General features: G+C 33.1%; 1 protein-coding gene across 19 annotated transcripts in view; it reads left to right on the forward strand.

The window, feature by feature from the left end:
- Window positions 1–19509, forward strand: part of Mtf2 (metal response element binding transcription factor 2) — a 60128-nt gene that overhangs the window by 20935 nt on the left and 19684 nt on the right. For 4 of the 19 annotated variants that reach the window (XM_063254406.1, XM_063254414.1, XM_063254418.1 and 1 more), the window contains 9 exons: window positions 6736–6787; window positions 9721–9737; window positions 9818–9919; window positions 10033–10114; window positions 12604–12699; window positions 13260–13360; window positions 13734–13882; window positions 16797–16892; window positions 18885–18953. In XM_063254406.1, coding sequence (XP_063110476.1) covers window positions 6757–6787; window positions 9721–9737; window positions 9818–9919; window positions 10033–10114; window positions 12604–12699; window positions 13260–13360; window positions 13734–13882; window positions 16797–16892; window positions 18885–18953 — 743 coding nt within the window. In that variant the 5' untranslated portion in view covers window positions 6736–6756. Of the gene's footprint in view, window positions 1–53; window positions 203–6735; window positions 6788–9720; window positions 9920–10032; window positions 10115–12603; window positions 12700–13259; window positions 13361–13733; window positions 13883–16796; window positions 16893–18884; window positions 18954–19509 lie in introns of all 19 variants that reach the window. The other 15 variants (XM_063254365.1, XM_063254327.1, XM_063254334.1 and 12 more) reach the window with 8 other exon arrangements.

Raw genomic sequence — 19509 nt, forward strand, 5'->3', positions numbered from 1 at the left:
GCTCTAGTGGGAGTGTGAAGTAGGACTAGATTTTTCTTTCTTTTCTCCCTTAGCTGCAAAGTGGTACTTCGTGGGCTAACGAGTAGTGGCAAGGGTACTGGAGAAATGGTGTGGTGGATCTGTCATGGCTGATTGGGGTTACCAGCGAAGAGGAGGGAAATCGCAGCAGCACATTAGAGGGATGAAATTTCCTACTGGGGAGGTGAGTTCTATGTTGTGGTATGGCATTTGGCCCTTAGAAGATTTATCTTCATTTAATTACCGGTTACTGCTGGTATTTTATAGATTATTTATTGTATTCCTGCTACATTTTGGGCACCATGCTAGGTACTGGGGAAGTAACAGTAAACAAGAAAGGACAGTCTTTGGGCAAAGAATATATAAAGATAGGCAGGCAAATGGAACACACAAATGGGACATTTATGATGTAGGAACTGTATGTAGCAGGCCAAAAGAGCAACTAACCTGAGCTTGGTGGGTGTGCTTGAATCAGGAAAGTACCCTTGAAGATCTAGATGAGTTTTTCTTACACTAATATTGGGCTCTTAGGATAGGGATCTTGCCTGTCTTATATAAGTCACCTTTGTATCCCTAGAGCTTAGCATACGTCCTTTTTTGAAAGTTCAGCTTTATTGAGATATAATTGATATGTCATAATACAGTTCACCCATTTAAAATGTAGAATTTGTTGGCTCTTCGTATGTTCACCAAGTTGTACCAGTGTCACCACGATTAAACTTGGAAAAAACGTTTTTATCTGGGGCTGGGGATTTAGCTCAGCGACATAAGCGCCTGCCTTGCAAGCAGGCAGTCGTGAGTTCGATCCCTGGTACCGATAAAAAGGAAAAAGACAAAAAAACCCAAAAACACCAAAAAACGTTTTTTATCAATTTTTATTAGTATATTTTTGTTACACATAGTAAATATATCCATTATGAGAGAATTAGTAAATATACACACATATATATTACAAATATATCATCTTGATCGTTTTTACTTCCTTTTTCCCATCCTTTCAACTCTTGATTCTCTCTTTTTTTTTTTTTTGTCTTTTTCTTTTTTATCAGCACCGGGGATTGAACTCACGACTGCCTGCTTGCAAGGCAGGTGCTTATGCCTCTGAGCTAAATCCCCAGCCCCTCAACTCTTGATTCTCAAAAAAACTGTTTGATTCACTGACCTTTCCTATGGTTTTGGCTTTTTTTTTTTTTTCAGTTTTGATTTATTAATTTCCCTTCTCTTACTCTGTTACCTGTATTATTTTATCAGAAATTGATGTATTGAGTCAGATTATGGTAATACTCGAAGAAATGTGTATTAGTGTACTGCATTATCCTAAATCCATGGTCAAGTAACATACAGTTTTCTCAGTCCCCAGGTACATCCTCATTCTTATTTATCAATCATTGAATTGCTCACTCAAATATATTTCAGATACATCTTTGTTTATATAGGTTCCTTTAAAGATAAATGTTGTTATGTAGGCATGTTTTCAGTTTGCATAAATGATTTTATTCTGCTGTTGTTTTTGGTATTGGGGATTGAACCCTTGTGCATGCTAAACAAATCCTACCACTTAACTATATCCTTGACCCTACTTTTGTTTTCATCAGTGTGCTTACATAATCTTTCCACGATGTTATATGTATATTCCACCCCCAAATCTTAGCAGTGTACTATTATTTTTATTAAATTACACAATGTACATTTTACTTTTAATATCTAATCCATCTGGCATTCACTTGTTCTGTGTATCCAGAGTTAGGAGTATGGTCTTTCCTCTATTTAAGCTAAATTTACTAAATGTTTGTTTACATAATGAAATTTCTTTTTTTCTATTTGGACTTTGTTATTTTTATAATGTATCAATTTCTCTGATTGTAAGTCTGTTTTAGAGATACTCACTTACATTAGTCTCATATTTGTTCCTTACCTGTTTAGAAGTTTTTTTCTGGAGAATGTCAAGTTTCTGGATTGTCCAGTCTTTCCTTTTTTCCTATTAAAAGTTGACTTTCAGCAGGCACTGTGCAGGCGTGTAATGCCAGTTATTTTGAAGACTGAAAGAAGGATCACAAGTTTGAGGCTAGTTTAGGCCATTTGTCTCAAAAAAAAAAAAAAAAAAAAGCTAGAGGAAGATGCTTGGGATATAACTCTGTGGTGAAAGTCAAGTAACCTGGTATTCTTGGACCTTTAGCTTTTCATGTTATTTTTATAATTATATTTGGCTTCCTGAAAAAATCTGCTGAAATTTTAATTGGAGCATCATTGAACTTCCAAATGTAATGAAATTTGGCTTGTATTTAGCTTAGAATTGTTTGGAAGAAGTGACCATTTGAGGAAGTGAGGAGATTCTAGACATTCTTAACATCCTTTAAAAAGAAAAGCTAAGACCTAGAAGTTTAAAATGAATCTTGAGAAGATCAGAGAATGCCTTATATAATACAATACAGAAGGACATAAGAAAAAGTCTGTTGTGCAGCTCCCATATTTGTATTTGTTTTAATTTAAATTTTCTGTAGTCCTAATCAGAGAGGCAGCCTACATATGAGATGAGGTGAAATTCAGGATAAAGCTTGTGGCTGTTGGGTGGCATCAACTGTACTTACAAGGTACAGTTAACAATCAGTCAAAAAGTCTGTTTGTCCTGGCATTTTACAGTATATGAGCTATACTTGCAACATGTATAATGAGTTTATATTGTAAAAGATGCTCTTGAAAATTATGAAAAGATTAATATTTCAGTTAAAATGGGCAAAGAAAATCAGTTTCTAGGTGATAAAACTGTTATCATAGCAGTTTGATAATAATAGAAATAGTGTGTATATATATATTGCCCAGTAGAAAAAGGATGATGATACTTTGTGAAAAAGTATGTGCTCTCAAGTACCACTCTGATATTGCCAGTGGGACTATTGATTGGTACTTTTTGGGAATATAATTTGATGATATCTGTGACATTAAAACAATGTAATAAGGGCTACATAAATCTGAGTAGTAAGTACTTGATGGTTCATTATACTGGTTTTGTCTACTTTTGGTTGTTCTTTTTTTTTCTTTTGGTACCAGGGATAGAATTCACAACCTCGTGCTTGCCAGGCAGGCACTTATGCCACTGCTAAATCCCTGGCCCTGTCCACTTTTGTATACTGTTATATTCTAATAATAATTGTTGTATAATAAAAAGAACAAAAATATAAATATTCCTTGTTATAGAGCTTGCTTATTTTATTTGGTAGTTGGAAATGTAAAAGAATGACTATATTTTTGCTTGTGGTAAAAAGTGGAAACATTGTAAATATTTTTCAACTACTTTATTGTTAGAAATTAGTTTAGCTGGTGATGAAAAGAATGAAGAGTAGAGAGTAGCTGCTGCCATTGAGTGGTATCTCTGGCTCTGACATGTTTTTAGTGAGACAGCAGTCTCCCTAAGTTGTCTAGGCTGGCCTCAAACTTGTCATCCTCTTACCTTCATCTTCCAAGTTCCTGAGAATATAGGCTGCATCGTCCTGCTTGGCCTGAAAGATTTTTATAGCTCTTATTTTAAGCTTACACAGATGATAGTTACATTGTCCAGGATATGATATGTGATCAAAATGTATGGTGACTGTTTAAATTTTGAAAAATTTACTACAGTAAAAGTGTCATTAATCCTACTTGATTTGAACACTTAGTCTGTTCTTGCGACTTTTGTGAAGTAGCTCTGAAAGTGTTGTATCTTTATGAGATGTGATTAAAAATAAGGAAATACTGCTGCTATGTGTCATCCAGTGAAAAGGCAGACTTGTAAAAACATTACGATAATCTTATTCACTGGGTCTGGCAGTTATGTATCTTTTGTTCTTCCTCAAAGTGAAAATGATCATGAAAGGGGTATACATTTTGAATGGATTCAGTACATCTAGGCAGCCATGACTGCATCTAAACATTTGTGGAAAAGGACTTCCAAAACTATTTCCTAAAGTGGAAAAAATGATGACTCTGTTTGAAATGGGAATATTTTGAGCTGGATTAATGATACTGTGTCTTATTACTATAGTACTTTTTGAAAAAAGTAAACATTCACTGTATTTTTGATCATACTATTTTGTGAGAAAGTTATAGAAAATAATACCTATATAATATTCATTCCACTTTTGGTTAAAAGATACGAATTGTAATACATACCTGAGAAAAGCCAGGATTTAAAAAGCTTTTGTGTGGCAAGATAGTCCAGGAAATTTTTGCTTTTAACTATGTGTTTCTATGTTATCTTACTTATTTTTCCATGAGTATATTTACTTTTCTTTCTTTTTATTGGTACCTGGGATTGAACTCACTATCTCAGGCCTGCCATGCAGGCACTTAAACCACTGAGCTAAATCTCTGGCCTCAGTATATTTACTTTTGCAATCCAAAAGAGAATAATAAATTTAAAAATTAGCAAATTGCTTCCTAGTAAAGGTTATATTCTAGAAAGGGGGGAAGTAATTGATGATACGGGAAAATTGAAATATTTAAATAGTTGGGGATACATACAAAGGTGTTTCTCTTAGGTTTGGTTTATGGTTTGGGTCATTCATCTTTTTCTTGCTTTATTTTCTGTAAGATTTCTTTGACTAGAAAAATCAAAGAAGAAATGCTTTTGGAAATGATTTACTAATGTCTTTTGATATGATAGTTATATTTGTTTAGGTAAGAGGTTGGTATGTATCTGCTTTAGATAATGAATCAGTTTGTTGTTTACTTGAGCAGAACTGAGATTATTTGTGCATATAGTTCTTGTGGAAAAAAACATGCATAGATTTTTCTGGACTTGGACTTTATAAATTTATAATAACTATTCCTCTTCTGCATACCATATCTTATGTAGAACATGTATGTAATCTGTTACAGACATCTCTTTTTAGCGGAGGCTGGGACTGAGTAGATTACAGTGGGTTGAAGAATAAATATAGAATTAAAGACAATAAGTTACATAACTTTTCTCCAGAGGTTTAGCCATGAATGCTGAGAAAGAAACAGGAGAAAATGGTGGAGAACATAAAGTATCAAGAGAATTTTATTCTCCTCCTTTGCCCAAATTTTTGCAAGTTTTTCAGCATAATTAAATGCCATAGTTGAAGGTATCAGGAGAAAAACAATTTATTAAATGCTAGCTCTGTTTTGGTATTGTCTGACCTTTGTCAAGTTATTTTGTCTTGCAAGTTGTAATTTCTACATATAAAAAGGTAATTGTAAATTTTCATCTCCAAAAATGTCTCCTCTACAGCCCTAGTCTTCAATATTAAATTACCTCTGTATGTGTCAACCCTGGCTCAAAAAAATGATGAGTGAATGGATATGCAGGGCCAAGGCATGTAGTAATCTTATTTAACTCTCCTAGAGGTATGACCATGAATAGGAATAAAAGATAAAGAGAAGGTAGTAGAGCGAAGCATAAGGAATTAAGACTTTTATTGGTCAGATCTGCTTCAGAAACACAATATACCAGAAATACTAGGAGAAACAGGGCAGTGGTGGCGAACCTATGACACACATGCTGTAGCAGATTGTATCTTCTGAAGCTGTAATGATACAATTAGAGCTCTAATGATGCATCGCTGCATTAGAGGATGGAAAAATAACAGTGCTTGATGTCTTCTAAGGACAAGTACTGTTTAATGTTAGTACAGAAAAGTGTAAGACAGGAATAGGAAAACAACAAGAAAAACCCAGATCTTGCTCTCATGAAAAAGGAACACATTTGATGAATTACTAGCAGAGCATGTGAAAGTGTTTGGGAATATTTGCAATTTTTATTTATTTATTTTTTTGTGTGTACATTTTGCTCCAGAATTGGAAAATTGTGGGTCCCAGAACAATACTCTTGGTATTTGTTGTGATCATTTCTCACTCAAGTTAATTCTGTTGTTGAGGCAAGTTTAATTATTTTAACTGAAGGCATATAAAATCTCTCAGATCGCTTTTTAAAAAGCTTTTTTAAAGTTACTTGTCAGTAGAGTCATTTTTATATTGTGATTTAAAGGTATTAACTTGTTTCAGTGTCTAGAAAAAGAAGATTCTTTGCTTGGCCTTGAAACATTCCTGCTGATAGAATTTTTTTTTTTTAATTTTTTTTAAGGAGAAAAAAGAAAAAAAAAAACAGAAAAAGGGTACAAGTTCTACAGAATTTCAGAAAAAATAAACAGGAAATCACTAGTTAATTACATATTGTCATCTTAGAAATAGTTGTTGAAGTTGATAGAATTATTTGTGATTTATCTTGTCAAGCATTTAAAACAGTAGTTCTCAGAATTTGATCAGTGGATCCTTTTAGGACTTCTGTAAGATTGAAAAACACTTTGTTTTGTTTGCTTGTCTTTTGAGATGAGAATCTTGTTATATATTTAACTCTTGGACTCAAACCATCATCTTGCCTCAGCCTCTTTAAATACCTAAGACTACAACACATCAAGGAGGGTTTTTTGGTTTTGTTTTGTTTTTTCTTCTTTGCCTTGCTTACATTTGTATAGATGTTGAAGAAACAGTGTTAGGTAAAATTGCTTTGTGATTTAGCATCAGTTGAGGCACTGGCATCAGACCATCCTGTGATGAGATGTAATTGAACTATTTGGTGACTATTTCAATTTTTTAAAAGTTTACTAAAAGACACATTGCCATTATTTACCTTCAAAACAATCCCTCTTCAAATACACCCATAATTCTTGCCACTCTCTGAAGCAGTTCTGAAAGTCTTCTTTTGTGTGTCTTTACAAGGTATGATCAAAAATACGGTGAATGCTGCTGCCAAGTGCTGCCCAATGGAAAGGTAGGCTCATCAAAACATTATGATATGTCTTTACTAACCTTGTGTACTGGTTCTGGTACTGTTTAATTTTTAGTTCCTTTCCACAGTCAAAAATGACCATGAAAAGTAAATGTTTTGAATCCATTCAAGACATTTAGGCAGCCATAACAGTACAACTAAAGACACTCATGAAAGAGGACTTCAGACAGTGACAAGAATGATGAGATGAGTTTGAAGTGAGTGCGAGATTTTTGAGGGAGGATTAATGACAGTGTATCTTTTATTATAATAAATAAAAGCTTAAACAGAGCACAGTGGCGTATACCTGTAAACCTAGCACTTGAGGAGCCGAGGCAAAAGAATTAATATGAGTTTGAGGCCAGCCTGGGCTACAAAGTGAATTAGTTCAAGGTCAGCCTGAAATGCATGGTGAAACCCAATCACAAAAAGGCCAAAAACAAAAACTTTGAAATTATTTACTGCATTTTTCTGTCACACCCTTGATCTTCATTGTCACATACTGTCACACTCAAGTTAAGTATAAAATAAACACAAAGTATAAAATAAACACATATACAAGAATCTTACTTCGCTTATGATTCTTTGTTTTATTTTTTTGGTACTGGGGATCAAACTCATGACTGTACTTGCCAGGGAGGTGCTTACACCGCTGAGCTAAATCCCCAGCTGCTTATGATTCTTAATGAAATAGTAAAAATTTTTAAATCTAGACCTGAACTGAGAATTTTAATATGTATGATGAAATTTAATATGTGTGATGAAATAGAAAGTACGCGTAAAGTATGGATAAATAGAAAGCATGCCATTGTTGAAATTACCAGCTTAATTAGCAGCTATTTCATGGAATACTATTTTTGCTTAAACCAGTGAATCCCTTATGCATGTTGCAAGTAATTTCTTGATGTGATAGACTTTTATACTTACCCTTTTATTTAAGCATATTTTTGGTTTTCCTTATTTTGGTGGGTTTGAGTAATCTTGTGTTGTTTCTTTAATATAATTTTTTGGGGGGTATCAGGAATCAAACTCAGGACCTTGGGCTTGCCAGACAGGCACTTGTGCCTCTGAGCACGGCCCCTTTAATATAGTTCTGTTCGTGCCACCTCTTTTTATTTTGTTCTTGTCAATTTCTATATGTTTTAGGCTTAACAGTATGATTATATATTTTGTATATTTGTTTTGGGGGAAATGTGCACTCAGTCCTTTATGATTAAATTACCTTTAATACTTGTGTGTGTACGTGTGTGTGTGTTTGAATTTGCTTCTGCATTTAGTTACTTTCAGCCTTAAGCATTTTAGGAATTGATGGGCTGGGGATTTAGCTCAGAGGCATAAGCACCTGCCTGGCAAGCGCAAGGTTATGAGTTTAACCTGGTACCAAAAAAAAAAAAAAAAAAAGTTTTAGGAATTGGGCATAGTGCTAAATTCCTGTAATTCCAGCAACTTGGGAGGCTGAGACAAGGAGCATCCCAAGTTAAGGCCAGCCTGGGCAATTTAGAATGATCCTTTCTCCAAAAAGGATAGGTTGGGCTGGGGATGTAGCTCAGTTCTAGTGCTTATAAGGTAGCCTCTCTGATAAGAGATACAGTATTTATTTGAAAGTATCTATTTCACTTTTGAAATACAGTTTTGCTACATATAAGATTCTTGGTTGGCACATTTTTCTTTTCATATTTTGGCCACTATTTTCTTCCCATCATTGTTTCTGATGAGCAGTCATCTGTTGATTTTGTTAAGATTTTCTTATGCATCATAAATAATTTTTCTGTTGCTGCTTTCAGGGTTTTGTTTTTGTCTTGCAGCATTTTTACTAGTGTGATTTAGTGTAGCTCCATGCTTATTGTACATGAAGTTTATTGAACTTCTTAGATATATTGATGAATGCTTTTAGTAACTTAGGTAAGGTCTTTGTTGTTATTTCTTTGGGCAACTTTAAAATATATTTCTTTCAATGCTAACTTTCCCTTCCTCTGAAATACTGCCTTTTTTACCTTTAAGGAAATTGGTGGTAGTGTGTTACATTGTTTATGGAATGATAATGGCCTGAGCCATAATTTTGCAGTGTATCATTTTGAGTTTTTTTTTTTTTTTTTCTTTCTTAAAAAGTAAATGTTCTTATGGGCTGGGGATTTAGCTCAACGGCATTAAGTGCCTGCCTTGCACGTGTGTGGTCGTGAGTTCGATCCCTGGTACCGATAAAAAACGAAAAAGACAAAAAAAAAAAAAAAAAAAAAAGGAAAAGAAAAAGAAAAAGTAAATGCTCTTATAATGCATTTTACATTTGAATGTGGTTTTATGAAATTGGTGAGTCTTGATATTTAAAAAACTCTCGGGCTGCATATTTGAGGACTTGTGATATTCATCCCGAGATAAAAAAAGAGGCTTAATTTTAATAGTGATTCACTGTAGAGCCATGACTACTGTTCCAATGAGTAAATATATTGCTGTACTCCCACCCCATAGTTAATGTGTCTTAACTACATATGGCATAGTCAAGAGATTAAGGCTTAATTCACTTTTTAAATTTTTTTATTTTATTTTTTACTTTTTTGGTACCGGAGATAGAACTTATAACCTTGCACTTGCCAGGCGAGCATTTAAGCCGCTGAGCTAAATCTCTGGCTTGCTTTTATTTTTTTATCTCAACCCAGTCATAAGATTCAAGTTATAATGATGGTCTGCCTATTTCAGCTTACAAATGTTGTTTGATGACAGCTGCCCAAATATGTTATGTTGGCATGGTTACTTAGGGTAGATAATAGTGATAATTGCTATAGTTTTATTTTAATCTTATTTAGAGAATATTTATTACTTGAGGTATTTGTTGTATTTCCTATAGTTAAAGGTTTTTAACAGCTTTTTTCATTATGTTAAAATGAAATTGATGCATACTCTTAGTAAGTCTTATATTTGGTCCTCTATTTCTTAAACAGAGACTCTACAGGGGCAGGTAATTCACTGGTCCACAAGCGGTCTCCTTTACGTCGAAACCAAAAGACCCCAACATCCTTGACCAAGCTGTCTTTACAGGATGGACAAAAAGCCAAAAAGCCAGCATGTAAATTTGAAGAGGGTCAGGATGTCCTAGCTAGATGGTCAGATGGCTTATTTTATCTTGGAACTATCAAAAAGGTAAGTTACTTTCATAGAATATATTTCTGCTGTCTTTTGTACTAAATTTTCATATTTAATTTCATATTTAAAATTTTAAGGGATCACTGTAAATATATTCTTTTGTTTTGCAGATAAACATATTGAAACAGAGCTGCTTCATCATATTTGAAGACAGTTCTAAATCCTGGGTTCTCTGGAAGGACATTCAAACAGGCAGGTGCTACTATCTTGGTTGAACATGATTTATAGTGAAATTTGATTTTCTTCAACTTGGCATTTTCTGATATTGTCCTTTGAATATATTGCATGGTAGTAACTCAGTATCACATTTGAGTAATAGTTTAAAAAATTATACTGCATGCAAAATTATTCCTTTTTCTTTTGTAAGCATGAGTGTGTCTATTATTGTAGGATTGAGACATGCTATGTTTCTGATCCTTTTTATTCACTGCGTGGCCCTTAAGCTTTTTTTTTTTTTAATCTTCTGTAAGTTCTTACAGGTTTTATTTAGTTCTTTTGTTTTGTCCCTCATTCCTTTCCTCCCTCTCTCATCTTTTCTTTTAAAAGAGCAGGAAAGAAAACTATTTTGCATAAAGTTAGAAAGTTGTGAAAAAGAGTCCTATCCAATAAGTTCCTTACGTGGTATGTCCGATGAGTCATTATAGATAATACATGTGTTAATAAATTAATTTTATCAGACCAGGATTATAGCTCAGCAGCACAAGTGTCTGCCTGATAAGTATGAGGTTGTGAGTTTGATCCCAGGTACCCCCCCAAATTACTTAATTAATTTTATCTGGTAAGATACTTTTAGGTTCACATAAAAAAATACAACCATATTAGTAGTCATAAAACATGGCAGCATCATAGCAAGGAGGTACATATAATATTAAGTTCATTACATACATTTAAAAGGCTTTGTAACAATGTATTTTTGTTTTGTGAAATGATACACAATACTCCTGCATTATGATTGATACTGTAAATTTCTGTTTGTATTACTTTTCTAGTTGCATTAACTGCCTAAAAATGTGTATACTCTTTAATGTCTAATAAACTAGTAGTTTATTTATAAATAATTTTAAAAAGCTACATGTTTTTACTATAGCTTTATGTTAAACAACAACAGAAAAATTGGTATTTCTAAGATGAAAAGGACCAAAACTTTACACTCAGATATCTTTTGTAGTAAGGGAGATTAGAAGTCCACTAAGCTAATCAGGAAGGTTTTTGTAAACTTGATAGTTAAAACAGATTTACCTTGCAGATAAATTTTATTCTCCGATTCCTCAGAATTGTTTCTTGATGAGAATACATATTGTTTATGGATTCAGTATTCATTTTTTCTGAAAAACTAACTTTTTTCTTCATTGGTCTGTGTGGTTTAGGGGGAGACATCTGTGCCAGGCTAGGCAGTTATTGCCTTTCCATAGAATTACAGATTTGGAATTAACAAGTCCCAGGTTTAGCCTGGTTATTTGTATTGGAATCATAAATCCAGAAGCTGAGAAGAGGCCCTATCCTAACAAGTGTACCAGAACCAAGTATAGTGAAGGGAATTAATATTTTTTTCGAAACTAAAACAAACAAACAAAAATATAAAGGACAGGTAACACTTAGTAACCTGTGTTTCTCAAAATAGAAGTGTAATGAAGTAAATTTGGTTCTTTCCACTAGATGGAATATTATGCAGCTATTAGAAGTTATAATTTTGAAAACTGTGTAAAATACTTTTGATAGAAGAAATATAAGGTAGTGTTCATGAAAGGAAGCATCTCGTGGTGGAAAGAACATGGACTCTGGCACATCTGGGTTTGAATTTTAACCTTGATATTTTCTAATTGAGGGTCCTTCGATTAGTTACTTTAATTTATCTAGGCTTATGATCTCTGTGGATGTTACCTATCTAATACATTGTAGAATTGCGCAGAGTGTCAAGAGTCTGACATAATGCTTGGCCTACAGCACAAAATTGTAAATATTTATTAGTATTTATTAAAAAGTATGTTATTGTTTTGACTGTACTAAAATAGGCAAAAAGGAAATACTGAAAATAAAAGTTGCGTTAGGGTGATAAAATCCTAGTCTTTTTTTAATGTTTGTAGAATAAAAATTTTTAAAAAAAGATTTGCCATAAAAATATACTTAATAAGTAGAACTCAATTTTTGTTGTAATGCAGTTCTGTTAGGGTACATATAAACTGTATTTCTAGATTTCAGAGATGAAATAATACATGATCAACTTCTTTTGTAAATTAATACTATGCAGTTAGAGAGATAAGTAATCATTTACATATCTTTCTTGCCCTTTTCCTTTAATCTCATGATATTAGTTAGATATGTAGGATAAATGAAAGCATGCATATATGTAGCTGTATATTATGCAGAATAGCTCTAGTGTTCACAAAACTTCCTTTATTCTCCTGTTGTCTTCTAAGTCATGAGAAGTAAGAGGTGCTGCTTGAGTACAATTTAAGTTATGCCTGCTGCAGAAAAGCAGATTAAATTATGAGTTTAAATCATTCTGGTATCTTAAGTTAAAGTTGTGAAGAACAGAGGGAGCCAAGGAAGAGCATTTTGTGTGCAGTACTTTGTATAACTTTGAATATTATGATGACAAACAGGCTAGTCACTGAATCATAAAAGCAGTTTTGTTATATGGACTTCTTTATGACTTTTTAAATGTGTTTTAAATATTTCAGGAGCCACTGGAAGTGGGGAAATGGTCTGTACAATATGTCAAGAAGAGTATTCAGAAGCTCCTAATGAAATGGTTATATGTGATAAATGTGGCCAAGGTAAAAAACTGATTTTTTTGTTTGTTTTAATTTTGTGGAAAACTTTTGTTATAATCTTAGTCTTAAATTTTTAAAAAATAAGTTGGGCATGGTGGCTCACGCCTGTAATCCCAGCACTTGGGAGACTGAGGCAGGAGGATTGTTGTGAGTTCGAGACCAGCCTGGGCTACATAGTGAGCCTAAGGCCAGTCTGAACTGCATAGCAAGACCCTGTCTCAAAAAAAAGAAAAAAGTTTTTAAAAAAATAAAATAAAAATTATTTTGAAAAGTAATTTCCTTTAAAAATACAATTAATAAATAGAACTTCCAATTTTTTTGCAGGGCAGTTATTTTAGGATGCATATACCCTGTATTTCTAGATTTCAGAGAGAATGAGCCTGTTGAAGATTAATGATTAAAAATAATTTACATTTGTAATTTGAAACTTTTATCCTGAGTTTTTTCATCAATTTAAAATATTTTAATAGAGGAAACTAGTACTAGCATGCCTTCTTGAAATTGTATTTTGCTGTATTTATTAATAAAATAGAATTTGCTTTATGCTTTTTTTTGATATTAAGGCTATCATCAGTTGTGTCATACACCTCACATTGATTCCAGTGTGATTGATTCAGATGAAAAATGGCTCTGTCGACAGTGTGTTTTTGCAACAACAACAAAGGTATCTTTTTAAGTGTTTTAGGCTAAGACCTAAGTAGAATTTGAAAGGCATTGTCAATGATTGTGTATATTGAAAGTTTCTTTGAATGAAATAAACATTGTTTCTGTAAACATTCTTAGAAAGAATTGTTATTTATTGTTTGAGTAATAATACTTAAGTGACTTGCATTTATTCTTATCCTTTATGATAGTGGCATGGGAATTAGGGAAATAGTATGAAAGAAGACAATAAAATAGATGTTTAGACAGTTTGTGATGTGATAGAAATTTAGAGTAGAGATTTTTTTCACAAGTATCAGGCATTTTTAAATTGTAGAATTGTATTTGAAATTTCATCAATCACTTTAAAAATAATTTTTCCCTTTATTGTATAGAGAGGTGGCGCACTTAAAAAAGGACCAAATGCCAAAGCATTGCAAGTCATGAAGCAGACATTACCCTACAGTGTGGCAGACCTTGAATGGGATGCAGGTCATAAAACCAATGTCCAGCAGTGTTACTGCTATTGTGGAGGCCCTGGAGAGTAAGTAAATGCAGCTATTTAATGCTATTTAAGTAATTTTTGTTTGTTTTTCCTATTGATCGTGTTATAGGAGTGGTAGAGTTACACATACATAAAAGTATTTGTAAGAAGAGTAAGGTGGGAAGTATAACATTATTTCACACACAGTTACTTATTTTGGTTTGGATTACATCCATATGTTAAAAAACTTTACAAGATTGCTTGTTCTAGAAATTTAAAATAAATTGTAAATATTCGTGTACCTTATAAAATAGTTGTATAGATGGGAAACATTTGCTGTAGATGTTCCATTGCATATTTAATATGGTTGACCATTTAGAAATTGGTACATTTAATATTGCTATTTGAATGAAAGAGTACCATGCAGATTTTGGTTAAACTGCAGAATCAAGGTAGGATATTTTCATAGAGTGTTTAGAGAATGTAACTTAACTTCTTCCTTTATATTCCATTTCTTATGAATGTGTACATACTGTTTTCAGAAGAAACTATTAAATTTTTTTTTAAGTTTTTAATTGGAATAATCCTGATACTAGAGATCTGTAATAGGAATCATATCTCTTCATGAGGCTTGGTAACCACAAAACTCTTTAACTAGACTCTTTAAACCTTAATCAGGATATTTGAAATTTGTTGTGTACACAAGCCAGTGATAGACCGTGTGTGTTTTGTTTTTTCATTAGTGCTTTACAGATGTTTTAATATTCACCAAACTGTTACCATTATTGCCTAGTAAAATTAGAAAAGGAAATTGTTTAAGTTGATCATTGTGGTAAATTATATTTGCATAATAAAGATATCATTTTATTCATCTTTATCATTAAAAGTTTGCTAAATCAGCAAGCCACAGTTCTTATTAAGAATATGCTAAAATTTAAATCTAACTTTTGATCACTGGTATTAGTTCTGCATTTGAAACTAAACACATAGGTTTTATCTGTGATAGGTGGCAACTCATAAAATATTTCAAGTCAAAAGTTTTATTTCTTATTTCCATGACCCATGAAGCAATAATGTTCCTTTTTTGCAGATTAAAAAATTTCCCATCACTAGTTAACATTCTTTATAACATGGTTTCCCTGTTTTTTTACCTTCTAATGAAATGTATCATGATTGGAAAAATGTAGTGTTTCCAGAAAGTCTCATAAAGAATGTAAGGACCTTAAGGAGCTAGTAGAGTACAGTAGTAGGCATTATACTTTTAAAGCTGCTTGAAATTTATTAGTTGTTTAGCTTGTCATATTCTTTGGGTTCATGTTGGATTTGTAGGTGGCCAAGTAATGATTTTAGTTCTTTTGAGTTTTTTCAATTATATTTTTATTAATAGATATTTGCAGTACATAGTGATTTAATTCTCTGTGGGGAGTGGAGAGCAGGGAATTGAGATATATTGTGTGCATGTACTAATTCCTCACAATCAATATAATTATGTACTGTAAACATGTAACATGGTATAGCCTATTATGTAGTTTTTGATAAAGATACCATGAATACTTAGAAATTAATCTTTCTTCTTCATTTAATTTCCAGTATTTTGTTTAAAGCATTCAAAATAGGTAGAAGTAATTATAAACATTAGGCAGATCTTTCATTTTTTAAGACTGCAAGGAAAGGAACTGTGTCTGATACTGTTAACATTATAGCTTCAGTTTGTAGCTGAATACTTAGAAAGTAGTATTCATAAATGACTATCCTGATCTAGAGGATATTTTGATCATGTGAGATTTAGTCTGACATGATAAATACAAATAAAATCATATTGTTAAAACAAATACAGGGCTTCCTGCCTTTGCCTATATATGCTTGTATTTACAGATAAAGAAAAGATACCATGTGAAAACTATACTAATTGAAAAGAGATGTCTTCCTTTGATGAAGGTTCAGTTTTAGCAGCCTCAGCTATCTCAAACAGATCTGTAGACCTGTATAATGAAACAACTAAACCTGCCACAAAGCAAGATTTGTATACTTGATAGTTTTAGATTTTTTTTTTTTTCTTTTGTACCAGGGATCAAACTCAGGACCTTGCACCTGCCAGTCAGGTGCTTATACCACTGAGCTAAATCCTTGGCCACTTAGATTGCATTTTTAAGCATGTTAACTTTATAAATTGCAACACTTGTTTTTATTATACTAGACTAGATTGATAACAACACAGTATAGATAAAATTAAATGTTCATAATTGAAAGCTGCCTAAGGCTGTGTGGTATTTGGAGCAAACTGTTTAGCCTCTGAGTCTTAACTCTTCTAGGGTGTAGAAAATTAACTTGAAAAAAATTCCAGGCTTAGAGCAGGTTGTGTTAGTGGAGACCTCTAGCCCTAGCTTCTCAGAAGGCTGAAGATAGGAAGATAGTTTTGGCCTAGGAGTTGCTAGCTTGGGAAACACAAACCCCCATCTGACAAGGAGGGTCAAGAGAGCTGGGCATGGAGAGTAACTTGGTGAAATATGTACTTAGCATGTGCAAGGTTCTTGCTTTGATCTCTAGCACTACCAAGGGGAAAAAATAAATCACAGTTTTGTGCTCTGTGAGATCTTTCACCAGTCTAGTATAGAGGCCAGGAATTTTTGATTAGAAATAGATAGTATATCAAGAGCTTATAAATCTCTAAAATAAAAAAGTAAAAGAGGATATACAAAAGGCAAATATTAGAAACTTTCTTGGGAAAGAAAAAAATCAGCACTAAGTACAGTAGAAATGTAATACTTCAAAGAGAACTGTATTCTGACTTTTTGGAGTGGGTATGGGAAATGAACTCATGACCATTTACTTGTCAGGCGGTCTCTTGTGCTGCTGTGCTAAACCCCTGGCCTCTAGAATTGTATTCTGGACAATGCCACTTTGTTGTTTTTTAAAAAAAACCTTTTTAAATAATCAGAAATAGTATTTTAATTTTAACTTTTTTTTTTTATAGTTGGTATTTAAAGATGCTACAGTGCTGCAAATGTAAGCAATGGTTTCATGAAGCTTGTGTGCAATGCCTTCAAAAGCCAATGCTCTTTGGAGATAGGTAGGAAAACATTTGAATTTTACTGATTATTTTTTTAACTTTTTAAATTGTGATCATTTGCAGTTTCAGATTTCTAAAAGTAGTTTTAACTGATTTATAAAGGGGTCATTTCAAAGGGAAAATACTGTATGATATATTTAAAATACACATAACTTTTGTCCTTTTTGTATTATTCTAGATGGCTTTTCTCCCTTTGCTTCCTGGAAGCTGTTAAGTACTATCAGTGATTACAGTTAATTACTTCCATTGCCTCACACTAGTCTAAACTATTCTCTTTGGTACTTCCCTTTAAAAAATTTTAAAAGAATCAAACAAGAAATGACCAAAAATACAATGAATGCTATTTTTAAAAAGCAGTTATTACAGGAAATGACACCTTGTAATTACTTCCTCTCAAAATAACTCCCCCTCAATTTGAACACATTTATTCCATCCTTGCCACTTTCTGAAACAGTTCTGGCAGTTGTCTGGAAATGTATTTACAAGGTGTTTTAAAACATCTGGTGAATCTGCTGCCACATGTGGTCTAGTAGAAAGGCAGGCTTGTGAAAAAGTTACAGTATATCTTCATTTACTTTATTCACCAGATAAGGCATTATGTGACTTCTGTCAGTTTCACAAAGGTCAAAATGACTATGAAAAGAAAACAGTTGATTTGAGACGTCAAGGTAACCATGATATTGCTACCAAAGATACTCATTGTCTTAGTTACTTTCTTGTGGCTGGGACAAAATATTCGACACCCACAAGTTTAAGGAGAGGCTTAGCTCATAGTTTGTAGAAGTTTCATTCCATAACGACTGGCTGCAAGGCCATGGCAGAGGACTAACAGTTTGTGGCATGATAGGCAGGAAGCAGCAGATCTGCTTTTTTATTCCATTCAGGCTACCAGCCTTTTGGATGGTGCCATCACAGCCAAGGTAGGCTTAACCTCTTTAGTAAGTTCTATCTCCTACAACCAGGAAGAATTATGCTAAACCAGCCAGTGGACTGATCCAGTACTACATAACCTATGATCCAGTTACTTCCAGAAGCCCCACACATGTGGATGTGGACTTTTGAAGGGACATTTAGATGTAAGCCATAACATTGATAAAGGACTTTAAGAGTGGCTTCATAGAATGACAAGAATGAGAGATTAAATGTGTTCGAAGCAAGGGAGAATATTTTGGGATGGGGACTTATGGTGTTGTGTCCCTTATAATTTTAAAAATTGATGCACATACCATTATTTTAGGTTGTACTTTAAATGACTGTGGATTAGAGAAGGCACAGGACATTTTTTACAGAACTTAGATACAAACAATTTCTAGCCAGGTGTAGTATTACATGCTACTCAGGTTTAGGCATGAAGAGCAATTTAGGGAGACCCTGCATCAAAATAAAAAGGGTTGGGAATATGTATGGCTTAGTGGTAGAGTACTTGCCTGTCATGCACAAGACCTTGGGTTTAATTTCTAGTATTGGTAAAAGGAAAAAAAATCTAAAATCAGATGTTTTCTGTATTATGATCATCTGGAATAGCAGCAAGCTCTAAAAAGAAAAATTTAAGATGAAGCTTTCAGTTGTCCTTAAAAAACCTGAGTTTAGACCTTACGTGTCACTTCTTAAAGGGGCTACCTTCTCTCCTTTGGACTTACTTTAGCAAGTTATTAATGAGAATTGAATGAAACTGTGTAAATGATGCAAGCATTATAATGCTTTGCACACACAACCATTAGTAAACTCTTGATACATATGAGTCTCTGTGTACTCCAGAGGTCTCTAATGGTTGAATATTGTCCTTTACCTCCAGATGTGAACTGTTTCCGTATTAGTTGTTAAAAAAGAAAATGCTTACATTGCATATAGTATCAATTAAAACTATATTTTACTTCAAATATGAGTCCTTATGTCAACTGTAGGATATTGATTTGCTGACTATTCACTGTAATTGTTAAATAATTTTATGTATGTACTTACTCAATGTAAAATTTTGCCTTTTTTCTTCAGATTTTATACATTTATTTGCTCTGTCTGCAGTTCTGGACCAGAATACCTCAAACGTCTACCATTGCAGTGGTAAGCATGGACATTTCTGTTAATGGAAAAAATATTCTTAAACCTGTGAAGTGAAACCCCTGTACACATACATACTTAGCATAAATAAAACCTGATTGTTCTTTAAGCCTACTTTTAGTTCTTTTGTTTTTCCTCAAGCCTATGTCACCTTTACCAATGATTATCCACTTACTGATGAATTAATAAATATTCATTATTGAATGGCATAAATGTAGTTTTCAGATGCCTCTTAGATCTTAACATTCTTATTTGTGTTTCTAGTTTTTTGTGTCTTTAGGACATCATCTAGTAAAAAGGGCATAGATTAATTATGACAGCTCCATTTTCAGTATAGTTAATTGTTATGTGTGGGAATTATGATGACTTAATTTTAGTGGAGACTTACAAAATACAAGATTTACAAAACTTTTGTTTCACATATTTTAGGATCACATAAGTTTCTTTTTTTTGTACCGAGTCGAACTCATAACCTTGCACTTGCTAGTCAGGCACTGTGCTACAGAGGTGTATCCTAGGCTCAGATAAGCTTTAATTTATGAATCAGATAAAATTAAAC

Source organism: Cavia porcellus, unplaced genomic scaffold (genome assembly GCF_034190915.1).
Source record: "Cavia porcellus strain 051 isolate PalLab524CR breed Dunkin Hartley unplaced genomic scaffold, mCavPor4.1 scaffold_1, whole genome shotgun sequence".
NCBI classification, from domain to species: Eukaryota; Metazoa; Chordata; class Mammalia; order Rodentia; family Caviidae; genus Cavia; species Cavia porcellus.